Source organism: Lepisosteus oculatus, chromosome 19, assembly GCF_040954835.1.
Source record: "Lepisosteus oculatus isolate fLepOcu1 chromosome 19, fLepOcu1.hap2, whole genome shotgun sequence".
NCBI classification, from domain to species: Eukaryota; Metazoa; Chordata; class Actinopteri; order Semionotiformes; family Lepisosteidae; genus Lepisosteus; species Lepisosteus oculatus.
Window position 1 is genome coordinate 13,642,578 of NC_090714.1, and position 16,692 is coordinate 13,659,269.

Consider the following 16,692-nt stretch of genomic DNA (forward strand, 5'->3'; position numbering starts at 1 on the left):
GTCTCCATTAATCTTTTTCCACCTGGTGCACTTTGGTGTTGGATACTGTATATATTTTATACCTGGCATTGATGCCTTAAATATGTATTAATTGTCCAGCACTAGTAAAAGATAAAGAAGCATGTTGTATCCCTCTCATTCTAATGCAGTCTTTTATTCCTGCTAAATCTTCAATATAGGACAGTGCCCTGAGGATGCCTTCCTTTGACCTGTAGGTCTGGTGCTTGGGTGCCTCCCTCATTTAGAAACAATGGACTCAACAAATGGTAACAACTTCCCCTCTGATCTGTTAAAGGACTTCTTTTCAGAAGCTTTTTTTAAGAACTGTGCTTCTCAAGGGCTTCTACAGAATACACTGACCATAAAAATAGCCGAGTGTACAATTTACTGTACAACGTGACGAATTGCCCTATTTTAAGCTTTATGTTTAGTGAATCCTGTTGATGCAGTGTATTGTACAGGAAGTGCTACGTGTCTCTGAGCAGAGAGCAGAGATGGGCAGCCCTGGGCCTGGAGGGTTTTCTAGGTTTCTTCGAAGCAGGAGCACCTAAAGAAGCGCCGGGAGAAGCTGTTAAATTGGTCGCAATAAGCCGATCATGGGCTGATTGTGTTTAAGAGCCGAGTTGGAATGAAAATCCGCAGAGACACAAGCCCTCCGGGACTAGGGCTGTCTGAAAAGACCGAGCACGAAATCAGAATTTGAGTCGTGCATTCGTCCTGTTCTAATATTAACTGGGCCTAATTTTATCTGTAAACAAACTGTTGCAGAAGTATACGTTCTTCTGACGACGTAAATGGTAGACCTGCCCGTCTGCTATTAGGTGACATACGGTAACGGGGCCGTTCCGTGACGTCATTGCCCGAGTTCAGCCTTGCGTCACGCCCCCTTCGGAGGGACGCGCTGCCCAGTCGCCCCTCCCGCTGATAGTAACTCAAGTCGAGTGTTACCAGTAGCTCGGGGCTCGCTCGCTCCCGGTGTGGAACCTCATTCCCAGTCCCACCTCCCGCTGATAGTAACTCAAGTCGAGTGTTACCAGTAGCTTGGGGATCGCTCGCTCCCGGTGTGGAACCTCATTCCCAGTCCCAGGTGAATCGGAGGGACGCGCTCTCGAATTCCCCCCACGGACCCCCGCTGCGATCCAACTCACGGCAAAGGTGGGTGAGGAGTTTGTTCATCCCGGTGTGTGCCTAACTGTTGACACGAAAGAATTTGGCAACTACTTCGGCGTTTTGTCAAGTTTACATTGTCTCCTTGGGAAGTTCAACGTCATCATTGTGATTAATATAATTAATTATGCTTTGATTGGCAGTATTGAGTTCTCAATGAGCAAAAACTATGTTGCTTATAAATGTTGAAGCGTCTCTTTTGGGATGCAGATGTGTTATTTTAATCGGTTAGACTGTTTTAATTTTGTGTTCAGACTTTATTATTATTATTATTATTTGCATGTTAGGAGTTTGTTTTCATGTACAAGTTGGTTTAAGGTACATCGTGTTTGCCAGACTGGATTACATAATCTGTAAACGATTTAAAAAAATGTGCGGGCTAGTTGAGGATGGGTGGGTATAATTTGGTAACCCCTTACTCCGGTGCGATTGCTTATCTTTAAATGAGTAATGTATTAATGTTCTAGCGTTGCACTCATGAAAATGCTGTTCTGGTTCGGATTTTCTTTACTGCTAAATTACATGTTCAGATGCCGCAATGAACAGGAGAGTTTCGAACTGGGAACTTGTGCTTTTTTGGGGGGCATGTACACACACACCAGGCGTTATTTCGGAATCGGAAATATTTGAATCGGAAGTTTTAGGCTTTCGAGTTGTTTCGTCTTGATGTTTCACGTTGTGAGAGAAAATAGCTGGGCTGAATTTGGAAAAGAGCAGACGGGAGACGTTTGATCTGGCAGTCCTAGCAAATCAGATCAAACAGGGAAACGCTTTGTGGTCAGATAATCTGTTATCTCGCAGTAACGTTCCGGGGTTCATCTGAGAATAGCCCTTGCAGACATCTCCAACCCAGCCGGTTTTAAAGTCACCAATAAATCACCAGTTTCTAAACATTTAGAACAATTCTTTTTTCGATGAAGAACACATTCTGAGTACTCTTCAGCCCCCGGAGATCAAGTTTCGGTTAATTGAACAGATACCTGCCTAATTCCCCGGTGATGACGGGCATTATTGCGAGTCTTCGCTGCCTGGATTGGCTTTGAAGGGCCGGGGCTGGATTACAGTTCACACGGGAGATTGTGGAAATACCATATTTAAATGCGAGATAAGTTGTGCTGTGTTTGTAAAATGGTTCCCCGGTTGTCTCTGGTTCATTCGGCGATCGGGAAGGTTTTCCGGATGGTGCTGTAAATCACGACGGAGTGATCTGTCGCCAGCACGGGCAGTACTATTTTCCTGAGAGAAAACATCATTCCTGGTCTCCCTCCGAGTCTGTGGCACAGTCAGTCAGTCACTTCTCCTCCTCAGCCGACTGAGCAGTTAACGCTCAAGTCTAGAGAAAACAGCGAGGATCCCCACAGCTTGTCTGTCTTGCCTCTTGCTTTGCCTTTTTCCGGTCGCTTGTTTTTAAGACAGACCTACATCTGTGCTCAAACACGTAATCATTGTTGTACTTCTAAGATACACAGTCACTTACAAAAAGCTGGCTCTCTCTGGGGAAATTCAAGTAATTTCCCAGAGAAATTACTTGAATCGGGGCGGAGTGGTGGCTCTGTGGCTAAGGATCTGCGCCTGTGGCTGGAAGGTTGCCGGTTCAAATCCCACAGCCGGCAGAGGAATCCTACTCCGTTGGGCCCCTGAGCAAGGCCCTTAACCCCAGCTGCTCCAGGGGCGCTGTACAATGGCTGACCCTGCGCTCTGACCCCCAGCTTCTCTCCCTGTCTGTGTGTCTCATGGAGAAAAGCTGGGGTTTGCGAAAAGACAAATTCCTAATGCATGAAATTGTATAGGGCTAATAAAGTGATGTTATGTTATTTCATTTTCAAAACAAGCTCCGTGTGCTCGGGGATGAGTTTTCCTGGGCGAAGTTCTGAGGTGTGGGGTAGAAGCAGGGCTCGTGCTTGGACACTGGAGAGAGCTGAAGTATCCCTCATCCTGGTGAATTTGGTTCCTGGGCAGAAGAGGTCATTATGGTGCAGCCCTGGGAAATGGCTGAAGTCTTTTTTTTTGGCTCCAGCCACAAAGGCAGACCAGTGCCTTTGCCTTCATCATTATTCTGGTCCTGGCCGTGTCTGTCAGAATGGATCCGGAAGATGTGAGCCGCTTGGGTCGGCGTGGGGAGGGCTGGCTCCTTGCATTTCTTTCTCACTCAGTGGCCCACACACTGGGCATCTGTCTGGGCATCCATTCATACAGAAACCCATTCATCCTCGAGTCGAGGCAGAAATGTTTCCCCCAGCAGTCGATCTTTCCCACGACAATGTGCGCAGCCTTGTGCACACGAGTCCTTGCTGGTGAGCGCGTGGGACTTGGGCCGTCAGCTCTTTTCACGCCAGCCCTGCTTGTGGGGGCCATGGGAGAGATGTTCTCTCAGAAAACTGCCAGCAGAATCTAGGTTAGGTTTCGCATGAGCCCCGGGTGTGGGCGTAGTGCCTCGGCACATTAAAACAGTGCGAGGAATGTCCAGTCCTGGTGCAGGCTCTGAAAGTTGGCCGGTAGCCGAGAGGACTGTGACTGCTGTTCTGCGTGTGGCCGGTCATGCAGGTATACAGTACTTCAGCAGGTTTAAGAGCTGAAGCTGCTCCTACAGTTCGCAACACGATTGCAGGGAGACGAGAGGCGAAAGTGCCCATTTAGGTTGGCAGCATTTAGAGAAAGTTCCCCCCCTGAGTCTGAGCTGCTTTAAATTTTTCATGGGCAAAGTTGGTTTTCATACCAGGCTGCCCCCTTTGAAGCTGCTACCTGCTGCGCTGCCTGCGAGATCTCAGGTGCCACGGATTAGATTGAGCAATTTGCTTGATTTCCTGGGACTGTTACCATAGTGACGCAGCCTCTGCTGTGGGGATTCTGGGGGGGGGGTGGGTGGGCAGTCAGCAAGCAAGAGGCATCTGCCTGAGCTCCACCCGATGAGAAGGCTCTTGTGTGCTTGCTCGTCTCTTCAGCTGAGTCTCTTTTGAAGCTTCTGCTCCTAATGAGAAGTTGCCTCTCTGTTCTGTTCCTGCACCAGACTCTGGGAGCTGAATGACGTGCGCAAACGTAGATGTTTCGCCCGGGGCGAATCGGGCCACCTTGTTTTTACAGCGGGAGTCTGCCCCCTTTTGCTTCCCAGATCCTGATGTATTGCCGCAGTGGAAAACGAAAGGGCCATTCTGGCTTCACTTGAGATGCGGAGGTGGTTATTTCAATGTAAACTTTAAGATATCGCCAGCCGCCATATCACCCTGCAGCTCACCACTGGCAGCCCACTGGAGCACACAGGTGTGAGCCTAGTCAGTCCCCGGATGGGAGACCTCCTGGGAAAAACTAAGGTTGCTGCTGGAAGAGGTGTTAGCGGGCCCAGTAGGGGGCGCTCACCCTGCAATCTGTGTGGATCCTAATACCCCAGTATAGTGAAGGGGACACTACACTGTAAAAAGGCGCCCTCCTTCAGATGAGACCTAAAACCGAGGTCATTAAAAATCCCAGGGTGTTTCTAGAATAGATTAGGGATGTTTCCCCTGTGTCCTGGCCAAATTTCCCATTAATCCCCCTCTATGAATTGGCTTCATTACTCTGCTTTCCTCTCCACTGAGAGCTGGTGTGTGGTGAGCGTTCTGGCGCACTATGACTGCCGTCGCATCATCCAAGTGGGGCTGCACATTGGTGGTGGTGGAGGGGATCCCCATTACCTGTAAAGCGCTTTGAGTGGAGTGTCCAGAAAAGCGCTATGTAAGTGTTAGCAAATATTATTATTATCACCAGCATTGTACTATTTATGATGCAATATTTACAACACAGTCCAACACAAATTCTGAACAGCTACAACAGCTGCGACTGCTTTGCAAGTTTACAGGATCTACAGGTCAGTGCAAGAACAAAGGCTTTTGTCTTGGCTGCCTTCACCACTGGGATGTGTTCTTAAAGCATTGCTGCACCTAGAGAGGCATACTAATGTGATTTAGCAAGCAGGACAGTTAATTTATTCTCTTTACCTTGCAGGGGAATATCAGCTGACAGTGTTACCTGAGAAATCTTGAAAGGAAACGGGCAGGGTGCCATCTGGAGACAGATGTGTTGTGCCTCTATCCAGGCACTTTATCCATGTGCTGTTAGACGCACACAAAAGTGAGATCATCTAACTGCTGATCTCCTAGGAAAGGCAGAGCTGTCTTCCCCTCCTTCCAGTAACTGAAAAATAAAAGTGATAAAATGTCTAGAGGGGGGAGGTTAGTGTGGCATGACATAACATTGGATCAGTATCAAGTTCGCGGTGCTTTCTGGGAAGAATATGAAGAGATTCAGTTTTCCCTCCTTTCCAAACGGGGGGAGAGAGCACAGTGATCCGTGGAAATCATTTCTGAGCATCTCTCGAGAATTCTGCGTGCCAAAACATTCTCTTTTGACAGATCACGCCAGCCCGTCTGTGGCTTGTGTGTAGATCTGTGAGTTTGCCGAGCCCTACTGCTGTGCTAGTGTTTGCTCTTGTGTTTCTGGTGTGTCTTCGCAAAACAACCACCTCACCTGCTTGTAGGCTGATCCGTTCAGAGGTTTGTAGCCGAGCGAGGCTGGGCTTGGTCAGCACAGAGATGGAAGAGCTCCAGGTAAGGTCAGGTTGTTACTGGAAGTCGTGTTGACTGACCAGTAGGAGGCGCTCTTGCCTCTAGGCTAGAATTTCCAAACCAATGCCCCAGTATGGTGACTGGGGACACTATGCTGTAGGTGGCAGCCTATTTGGGATGAGATGTACAACTGAGGTCCTGATGCCTTGGGAAATAAGCAAGCAATGTTACTTGAGAGAGAAGAGTGTTAATCCTGAGGTTCTGTCCAGATTCCTCTCTGTGCAACAATTTGGCCTTCCTGAAGTTCCCTCCTTATTCAGTTTCTCACTCCTCCCTCTGACCTTATGTGCACCCCTGTAATGTGAACCTCTGTGTTTAAGGAGCTGTAAAACACAACCAGCACAGACACCACCTCCTTCTAGAGTGTTTCAGTTGAATTCAGGACAGGGAGATCAGTGTCAATATTAAAATTCCTTCCATGGCTTTCTTATTACAGCTTTTTCAAAGTTAGCTCGAGTTTGCAGGAAAATGGACTTGAAATGCAGGTTAGCGTCTCAAGGACAAAGAACTGGTCTTAATCGCACTGACCCCATCCTGGAGCTCTGAGCTGCAGCACAGCCAGGATTGAAAAATGAATATATTAAAATACTTTTTCTCTTTTACGCTTTCTGGCAGTTTTGAAGAGGGCAGGATCTGCTGGTCAGGCCAGGCGTAGGGTTTTGTACTTGTGATTTTTTGAGGAAGATGTTTTGTTAACTTTCTTTCTTTTTTTTAAAATACCTACAGTACAGTTGGTTTCGTCTGAAGGGCTTCACAGCCAGCACAAGAACAGCGCGGGCGAGCTGGCCCTTGCCTCGGTTAAATCCTGTCCTTTTTTTTTTGTGGTTGAAGGGTTGACAGTACATCCCTGAGGCCCAGCCCAGCTGGCGAGGTGTCCATGACTGCACCTGTGAAAGGATCTGCGAGGGTCACCCGGGGCGGTTTTCTCTTTCACCTGCTGCGTTTGCTGCTCTTTAATTTGACCGCACCTGGGGCGTCCCACTGAGAAGGGAGCAGTGTTTTAGCGCCGGTAAAAGTGGGCAGCAGCGGGGAACAGCGCATATCAGCTGGAACGTTTTCGGTTTTTGAAAAATGCGGATTACTCCCAAGGTTCCTTGCTCTGGCAGAAAAGGAGAAGGTTGTCGTAGATTTGTTATCGCAAAGCCGCTTATTCCTGCGAAGAAGCATCCCGGGGCCTGTCCCAGTTAAGCAGGAGGCAGGTTGAGATGCCGTGTGGTCCAGTTGATTCTAATTGAGTCCCGCGCGATGCTTTTCAGTGTGTCCGGATCTCCACTGTTATTAGCCTTGATGTAGTTGATGGATTGATGTAGGACTGAATTTGAAATACACCTTCATGATGCATCCCCCCCTTCGCCAGGCATGAGCATGGGTGACTTGGTGAAGAGTGTTGCAGTAAGAAGCACTGCTGGTGTCGAGGGGTGGCCTGGCAGAAAGTCTCTCGCAGGGCCTCCAGGTGAACATTCCCCTCCTTGGTTACGTGGCAGTTGTCCTCAAGGTCCTTTGGATGTCAGAATGAAAGTGAGGGAGGGAGTGGAGTGGACTCGAGACCAAGGCAGCCTGCTACAGTTGCTAGGAAGGGCAGAATGGGTTTCCACAGTCAACAGCATTTCAAGGCCAGCCGGCCACAGGGACTCATTTTTTTCTGTTTACGTTCTGTGGTGCAGGAGTTTAATGGAACACTTTGTTCACCTTTGGGGAGTTTTGGCAGCTTTTCTGAATACTGTGGGCTTCCCTCACAAGGCTGCGTCTCTCTGGAGCCCGATGGAGAGGTAGGGGAGCCCAGCCCTGCTGCTGGTCGTGAGGTTTGGTGGCCACAGTCAATCGCTGCCTGACAGCTGGGTGCAGTATTACTCCCGGCCAGACTGCCTGGAGCTGAGCTATGTGCTTTTTGTGCTTCAGGGTCCTTCTCACTACCTGCTGGTGGGTATAGATCTTTCTATATCAAGTGGTAAAAATGTACAACTTGCGGTTTGTAGTCTTCTGAACATCAGTGTGCCTCATCTGCTGAGGGAACGTCTGTTAGCTTGCGGAAACCCCTTTGGTAACTTCACTCAGACTGAGCAAGGTCAAATCTATCCTGCAGGTGGCCTTTAGGCTATTAAAGATGTATCATCTGCAGAAACTCTACACTGGGCAGCCTTGATCAGCATGGATCACAGCTCTGGAAAGGTCCAGATGAGCACTGATTGATAAGTCATGCGTGATGCATGCCGATGTTTTCACTGTACACACAAGCGTCTCGGCAGTGGTAGATGTGCTGCGCACTGCTGTAGACTCAGACGTGTCCTAGGGGCTTTGGAGCTGCCTGCAAGTGTTTTTTTCTTTTTCCTGACCTGCGTAAACATTTGTTTTATTGTAAGATGTGTCCATGTGTTACTGTAGATCACTCTGTGTCCCAGAAGATTTTGCTTCCTTATTCTCAAGCCAGTTTGGCAGTGAGGAACACCGAAGAGCTCTAAGCGAGAGAAACCCCTGGTCAGAAAGAATGGCAAGGATTGAAAATGTGGATACTTCTCAAAATTCGTGAGTCCTTTCCAAGCGTACAGTGTGGCACCCTGGGCTAGCCGAGAAATCCAAGACCTCCAGCTCATTGCTGAGCAGCGTTCAGTGGCTGGGAATGGAGTTGGTGTGTTTGCACTCTGAAGTGCTGACGCCACCCTCCCGTGGCTGTTTCAGGCTTCAAACAGGAAGGGAGTTCCATGTGTTTCCTGCCAGCGTGTGCCAGTGGAAATCTGATCTCCACTGCTCAGGGTCAACACTCTGCTAACAGCTCGGCTTCAGGTAGATACAGGCCTCAAGATAACACATTTCCATTATAAAAGCCAACATACGATGGATAGAAGTTATTTTATAATAACATGTACTAAATGACAAACTGTTTTCTGCAAGATAGGAAATGGCTTCGACGTGCCTCGAAATGCAGTGATCATGCGATTGACTTCGACCAATGGTGTCGGTTTTAAACTAGATTTAGTCACATGTCATAATAAAGTACTTCTGGAGTGAGAGGTGAGTTTGTTTATAGGGCAGGTTACATTTAGGGGTTGATTAATGACACAATAAATAGAGAAAAATACAGCGTTTAGTGTTTTAATTAAATATATCTGGAACAAGCTGCCCTCTCAAAATCACCCTTGAGGGAGGGTGTGGTTCAGGTGATTGTCATTAGGAGAGGATTATAGCATATTATTAAGAAGTTGTTGATTATCCTCACATTTGTCACTGCTTTAATATTGTCATTTATGATTTTTGTCCCCTAATGAGAAGGGTTTCCGGAATGTTCCCGGTTTGGAAAGCAGTGGAGTGTGCCTGGAACTGGACAATGGCTTTTTCTGTGGCTGTGTTTTCACCCAGGAATGTGCCAGTCAGCAGCTCCCCTTGTCCGCACTGTCTCTGTGCTGTAAGGGAATCATCCAGGCAGTCGGCATTCTGATGCGTCATACAAAATAATGGCTGAAGCTTTTCTCCGACTTCCACTTGTATACCTTTGTACAGCTGGGTTCCGATTCCGAGTCCAGAGCCCTGCCTGCTCCACTGCCTGTGCTCCCGGCCTCACAGAGCTTTTGAGCAGTGGCATAAAGTCTTTTTTGGACCATTAACTGCGCTTCATGCAGCGTTTTGATGAAATCTTTGCTCCAAAGGATAAAGTGTGTCAAGCAGGATGCTAGAGCTGTTAAAACAGGCTGTGGTGGTGATGAGGATGCAGATTATTGCTATTATTACAGATTCTTCTGTCTCTTTCGCAGATTCTTGGTGCAGCTTGGGTTGTTCCCTTAAGGGTTGGAGCTGGAGCAGACAGCAGTGCTCTCCGGTGTCCCAGCTGGTCTGGATAATGCTGAGACATTGCCAGCTGGCAGGACTGCAGTGCTGGTCACGACATCAGATTCCTAACCAGGACTGATAAGATGTCAGGAAGTGCACATGGCTGTACTGTAGTGTGGATCTTTAGTTATAACCACCATGGAACTCCACCTTCGAAAAGAACTTCCTCATTTGCTGATGTTGATTGGTATTTGTGTTATTCTAGTAGTGTGGCTCGTAAGAAATGTGCTGAAATATTCCACAAATGTAATGGAAGCTGAGCAAGTTAAGAGGCGATCACTGTCGGGTAATGGCATTGAACCCTTCAGCACTGCTCCACGTGCCCTGACTCCAAGATCCCAAGCGTTGTCATGGTGGTTTGGATTTTAATTTCTACCTTGGCTGAGCCTTAATTGCCATAATAACATCTTTCAGGTTTTTCCAGTCCAAACAATGCCTGTTACATTTGGGAGAGGCTGAACCTCAGACCGCTCGTCAACCCAGGCTGCCTATGTCCTCGTCCTGGCCAGCTGGCACGAGTTGAAACGTGTCTGTTGTTCTTTACCTTTACCCTTTCCACATTCCACATTTTGTTTTCACACTTTGGAGTTGTGCTTTGATGGTGTGGTGTGCGGGAAGATGCACATTGTGTGTAGCCGGAAGGGGTTGTGTGCCCACCTGTTGCCGAGGAGAGAGTCCCGTCTCCCTGGAGTGTGAGACAGTGTCCCAGTCATCACCTCCAACTGGGAGTCTGAAATTTCAGCCTTTGGTGATGTCAAGGCTGAAATCCAGACAAATGCCAGACCCTTTTCCGCCTTTAATAAGATCTCGTAACCAACAGTATTGAAGTGAAAAACAAATGGATCATTTTTAGGGGAAAAAAATAATTAAAAAAAACTTTCAATGCCTTGGTTGCATAAGTGTGCACACCCTTTTTAAAGGGGGTTGTAACTGTGTTCAGATTTAACCAATCACATTTCACATCATGTACATGATGAATTGCCCTTCACCCCTGACATCAGTTGAAGTGAATCTGATGAGGTAAATAAAATCAGCTGTTCCTGTAGGATGTCCCTGAAGGTTTCTGGGTCACATAGTGCAGAGATGAAGCTGAAAGGTCAGTAGGGGCTGTGATATCCGCAGCTGCGTTGCCCGGTTGGGGGCACAGATATCGCGTGGAGTATTTCCCGCTGGCTGTGCGACTTGGAGGACTCGGCCCAGCCCTGCGTTTCTCCGCGAGTGCGACGCCGTGTCCCCGCGGGGGCCGCAGCCGAGCCGGGGGGGGGGGGGCGGTCCCGTCGTTTTGGCTGTGGGTGGGGTCCTCTTTGCGAAACGAAGCGCACGCCAAGAAAACCCAGGCGGCGGGCCAAGTGACAAGCGCTTACGGTGTTTACAGGGCGTTAAACCCCCAGCTTCTGGTACTTAACCTTAAAAGAAGAACCGGCTGCGCTCACACACCTTTGAGCCAAGGCATTATGCTGTAATCGTTGTCCCAGCGTGGGCCTCTGTGTGTCTCCTGTGAGTGGATGGAAGTGTGGGTTGTTTCCACAGGTTTTCATCAGACGTGCACAACTTTCAGTGGTGTCGCAGGAGAAGATCAGCAGGGGACAGGTTTTGAATGAGTTTCGGGTTGACAGATGCGAGTTTCCTCCTGACTCACCAGAACGGGGAGAGGAATATCCATCCAATAAAAAAAACAAGCAGTGCCGGGAGGGGAGGAGAGAAGCCTTGTGAAGTTATCGTAAGTTGAGCAGATCAATTGGCGATTCCTGTTTATCCCCAGGTTAGGGTCTCTGCTGCTTGGAGCCGGAGAACGTTAGTGTTCGGAATGACAGGAGGCCCTATGCCCTAGGTGACGTCTCGGGTACCCCTCCACCTCCTCTGTAGACCGGGGCGGGAGCAGAGCTGTGTGGTGTGAGCAGGAACCTGCAAAGCAACAGGCAGCGCTGTGCTGAGCCCATTCGTCACGGCTGTGGGAAACCTGAGCCGGGCAGGGATGCAGGAGGCTGCACCCACTGGTCCTGTCTGCGCTTGAGATTGGATTCTGCTTCGACCTGCACGACTTGATTTGATTTCTCTGCGTGATTAGTCATCTGCCAGGGGGCTGAACTGATTACAGTGGTCTTTCCAGGCTGCAGCAGTCCTGACTGATCAATTTGTGTGTGTGTGTGCGTGTGTGTGTGTGTGTGTGTGTGTTTTTGTCTCCCCAATCTGTATTTCAAGCCTAATTCCCATAGCACGTCTGCTCTTGGATATATTTCCAGGATCCAGGAGGAAGAATGTGCTATTACTATTGTACCGCATCAGTTTTCCACACATATTAGAATTCTGTAAGGGTAACAGTGAGAACTGGCCGGCCGGTTTATTTTATGTGGTCTGGGATGAAAAATCAGGCTCTTCAGATAAGCGATGATGTTCCTTTTATGTCTCTGTTCAGCTCCCCTCCCACATCCCTGTTTTCGTTATGGGGAGCTTCCTGATCTGTGCATGAGGTGTTAGCGTGCAGCTGTGTAATAGGATAGAAGGGTCTTGTTTACCTCTGCCGGAAACAGGAGAGCCAGCTCCATCTTGGGCTCCTTGCTGGCCCTGCTGGACTGAGGGATCAGAGCAGCACTGTCCCATTACAGCCCAGAACTGAACTGAATCCAGGGACAGGACCCTGATAAACCGGTTGGTTGCCATGGAAGTGGGTTGTTGGAGAGTGCTGGCCTGGTTTTAGCTGCTGAACCTCTGTGCTGTGCGTAATGCTGTAAAGGTTAGGATGCCCTACAGCAAAACCTTGTGCAACATGCCTAAATTAGCTTACAGTGGCCACAGCCTGCTATGAGGTACATCATTCAACCTCCCTGCCCCTGTGTTAGTCTGGCTCATATACGTCAAATGTGCATTGCCAGTTGTTTGTAGTTTGTAGAGTCCTAAAGTGCCAGCTGAATTAATAATTGGTCACTTGGATGACACTTCTATCCCATAGCAACTTGCAGGGGTTAGAGTTTGAGCTCTGCCATCACCAGCTGCTGCTGCATAGATCCACCTATTACAATAGGCCCTGGGTTCTCCAATCCAGTCCATGGATCATCTGATTCATTGAATCGCCATCGCATGCCGAGTCACAAGAGAGAGAGGCGTCCCGCGAGTAAAGCAAACATCAGCCTCCCTGCCAAGAGAGAGGAGGTGGGTCATCAGGTCTGGTGCCGTTCGCAGGTCCTCTAGATGGAGAGGGGACAAACTGTCCGTGTTTGTGCCCAGATAACTGCCCCTGCTGACGAATGTGTGGTCATGGGCTGGAGAGTTCTAGGCGTTCTGGGTACGTCTCCTGTGTGGATGTTTGTACTGGTGTTGCCCTTGGGAAGGTGTGTGGGACTTTGCCGTCTAATCGGACTCTTTTCCTCTCCCGCTGCAGTCTCTCGCAGGACCAGGACTCCGGTCGGGAACAGCCGAGGCGGGAGGCCCTTCTGGGAATGTCCTCCGAGCCGCCATCTCCGGGGCAGGACCCCTGTCCCTCGTCCCCGCTGTCCCCCCTCTCCCCCAGCTCTCTCCGCCTGCCGGACGGGGGCCGCCCCCGGGACCGCTCCCCCTCGCCCATGCGGGGCTACCTGATCCCCAGCCCCCTGCCCACCCGCCGGTCTCGGACCTGCTCGGCGTGAGTACCCCTCCTCCCCCCCCGGCCAGCTCCCCGTTAGCGTCCTGGGTAACATTTTCCCCCAGATCACTGCAGTGTTCCCTGTTGGAGTAGGGTGTCAAAGTTAGGCAAGATGACCACCAGTCACCTTTCTGTTTGCGGTCTCCCATCAGCAGCACTTAAAACAAACACTGCTGATCTTAACGGGAAAGTTCATGGGTACGCCATCCATTAAATAACTAATGTTTGTGCCTTTTCCTTGCTTGAATGTATAATAATAATCGCTTACACTTATAAAGCGCTTTTCTGGACACTCCACTCAAAGTGCTTCACAGGTAATGGGGATCCCCTCCACCGCCATCAATGTGCAGCCCCACCTGGATGATAAAAAGCCTCACATGACTTTGTTGAAGTTTCTAAGGTTGTATGTGATTTGGGAATTATAGTAGTTCAAGCAGGGAGCTGTGAGAAAGAGAGGAACGTCAGCAGCTGATAAAGCAAGGGAGGACAAAAGCCGGTAGTGGAGGGGAGGCGAGAGCAAGGGGGAGGCAGAGTGGGCACTCAGGTGGTGTGAAGTCGAGAGAGGTGTGAAGTCGAAACCTGCAAATAAATAGAGAGGATTAGAAGGAAACGAGTCTGTCGGTGAGAGAAGGAGGAAGGTGTGATCCTAGTTTCGGGATTGTTTTGGATTGGTATCGAATTCCTCCTGGTCCTTCTCAGCCACCAGGGGGAGAGATGGGAGCCGGGCGTTAACGGAGGCCTTTCCTCTCCTCCCGCAGGGCGGCGCGGGCCGCGGAGGGCCCCGTGTTCCCCGGCGTCTGCAAGTGCTTCTCGCGATCCAAGGGTCACGGCTTCATCACCCCGGCCGATGGCGGCGCCGACATCTTTGTCCACATCTCGGAGTAAGCAGCCGGCGGACAGTTTCATTTCGCTTACAGACTACGGCAAGGAGCCCGTGTGGGGACCGCCTGTGGGCCGGGAGTAGGAGTATACACGAGACCTAACGCAGCTGGACTTCACAACGAATTGGCAAGAGACCTCATGAGTTCTGCTTGAAGGATTGTGCAGGCGTAGAAGGGTACTTCCTAGTCTCGGGGCATCGGTGTAGGGACTGAGTCAAGGTGCCGGATCAATTTAACCGTTTTTAGTTGATAGTTGTAGGGTCATCCCATGGGGACCTCTGTGAAGAGGGGGCAGTGTGTGGGTGGGGGTGATGGTGAGGATATGCAGGTCCTCCTCTCAGCCCCCACACACCCCTTCCTCCAAGGTGAGGAAAGCTGCAGCAAAAAACCAGACGAGCCTTTCCTTTCAAGAGCGGGCTTGTGGGCTCTGTAGTCAGAGCCGCATACAAAGAGGGGCCCATCCTTGAGCCTACACCTCTGCCAGTCCCCTGAGCCTGTGCTGCGTGTTGCGTGTGCTCATCGTGATGTTAGAAGCACATAATGCCCTCCTTCCTCCTTCCTTTAACCTGGGTACAGTTTCCCATCTCCAACACTGTTTTTCTGGAGGGGGGGGCAGACTTTAGACCTTGTAGTCTGATCTAGAGCACTTTAAAGGATATGGTAGTTTCACGGTACTGAAAAACGTGCAAAGGTCACTGAATTGCTGCACAAACTTCAGTCTGGGTTGCAAAGTGAAGTTCCGTATGGCTCTGTTGCTTTTTTTTTTTAAGCAGAAAAAGAAATTCAGCTTCAACAGAGGTGCAAGGTGCCCAGCCTCGCTTCGAGCGGTCTCAAACCCTCTTTTCCCTCTCCACAGTATCGAAGGAGAGTATGTGCTGGTGGAGGGCGATGAGGTCACCTACAAGCTCTGCTCCATCCCACCCAAGCATGAGAAGGTCCAGGCCGTGGAGGTCAAGATCACCCACCTGGCACCGGGAGCGAAGCACGAGACGTGGTCAGGGACAGCGGTCAGTTCTTAACCACAGCCCGGAGGCACGTCGGTCTCCACAGCCAGCCCTGGGATCTGGGCGGCTGCCACTGAGCGGATGTGTAAACTCGCGACGGAGTGAAGAAATCTTTCTGAGAAATGGCAGAGTAAGAAATCGAATTTAAAAAAAAATGTTTTTTTTTTTACTTCAGACCTTCATCCCGAAGCCCTTTCTCCAGCGCAAGTAGGCTTGGAAGACTGACCACGCCTTGTGGATTTTGTACAGCCCAGTTAGATGTGTAATCTCGGCCTTTTGCAAGATGTGCCTTTCAGGACCAGATTTAGAACTGACCGTGAGATTTCCATGAGGGGAGTCCACTTCTTAATGTTGCTGTTCCCCAGGTTCAGCCCCCGACTAATCTCCTACCCTGCTTGGTAGAATTCGACTTATTGTACTGTAATGTAGGCTTTACTCTCTCTTTTTTTCCTTCAAAATATCTTTGCCCTTTCCCATTTTCTGTAGCTCTGAGAATAGCCATTCCAAATGTGTTTTACCTTTGGGAACAGTCTTATTTGTCTTGCTCCCAAGTGGATGCTTTCTGGAAATGGATATAAAGAAAGCTAATGGAAACTTTTAGAACAGCCCTCGCTATCTATAAGAAAGCACTAAAGGTGTTATTTTCACAGTTGTTCACCATCACCCCTTCCTTGAATTGATTTCTGCCATTGTCCATCAAGCTCTTGGTGTACATCAAAGTATTACCTTGTTTTTAAAGTTCTTTGGGTTTTTCTGCTTATCTGGCTTATTATCAGAGTTTTATTTTCTGTCATGTGCTTTCAGTTCACGTGTCATAATGAAAACTCTGCATTGCCTAGTAATTGGTAATACATTTCCAGTTTTTCTTAAACTACTTGTTAACCTGAATATTGGGTTAAGGGCCCCAAGAAAGTCAGATAGTCAAGCATCTTTCCTTTTGTATCCATAACTTGAGGGAGGTAATTTAAAAAATTAAAATTGAACAGTGTGCTTTGTTTGAAAAATGACAAAAGAAAGTGTTGTGTTTCTCTCTTAGTAGAGGAGTAAACCCCTTTATACAGCTACAAGTACATCAGTATATTATCTGCAGATTGTATGACCAGTTTTGCTCTTTTGTTAAAGGGCTGTTAACTATCTTCTTTGTGGAAAGGTTTACCTAGCCTTAAGTTTTCTTTCATTCTAGCAGAGTTAAAGCATTGCTCTGTGAAATACTATGAATGCAGTGGTTTGAATAAAGTCAGCTTGCAAATGAAGTACTGTGTTCGCCCCCTGGATATTTTTTCTGTACTGTCATCTGCATTGTTTGCATGCATTTAAAAAATCTTGAGTAATTACAGCTCTGCTTTTTAAATGTTACAAGGTCTAGCATCCATCTATAATAATAATGGCATGAAAACATGAACTAATTAGAAATGTATTTTCAAGCATTCTTAAAGCAAATCAATCGTATGGAAGGGCAATTGCATTTTTCTGTGAGCATTATTTCCTGAATGGGGAGGGATACAGGTCTCTTTAATCTAGAATGCTTTAAAAACTAAATGACACAAAATCGGTCAAATTCTTTGCAAAATATGTTCCTTGCCTTGCACATTTGTGAACTG

The 16,692-nt window shown here is 48.6% G+C and overlaps 1 protein-coding gene across 2 annotated transcripts; it reads left to right on the top strand.

Annotated features, from left to right (window-relative positions):
- The first annotated feature begins 921 nt into the window (after window positions 1-921).
- carhsp1 (calcium regulated heat stable protein 1) lies at window positions 922-16,344 on the top strand. 2 transcript variants are annotated; one of them, XM_015360509.2, is made up of 6 exons: window positions 922-1,155; window positions 11,118-11,307; window positions 12,967-13,206; window positions 13,965-14,087; window positions 14,944-15,094; window positions 15,267-16,344. In XM_015360509.2, exons 3-6 carry the CDS (start codon window positions 13,025-13,027, stop codon window positions 15,300-15,302), a joined length of 492 nt encoding a protein of 163 aa, XP_015215995.1. In that variant the 5' UTR covers window positions 922-1,155; window positions 11,118-11,307; window positions 12,967-13,024; the 3' UTR covers window positions 15,303-16,344. The 2 variants fall into 2 exon arrangements, with proteins under 2 accessions (XP_015215995.1, XP_015215994.1); XM_015360508.2 differs by lacking the exon at window positions 11,118-11,307 and having other exon boundaries at window positions 924-1,155.
- Window positions 16,345-16,692: the final 348 nt, after the last annotated feature.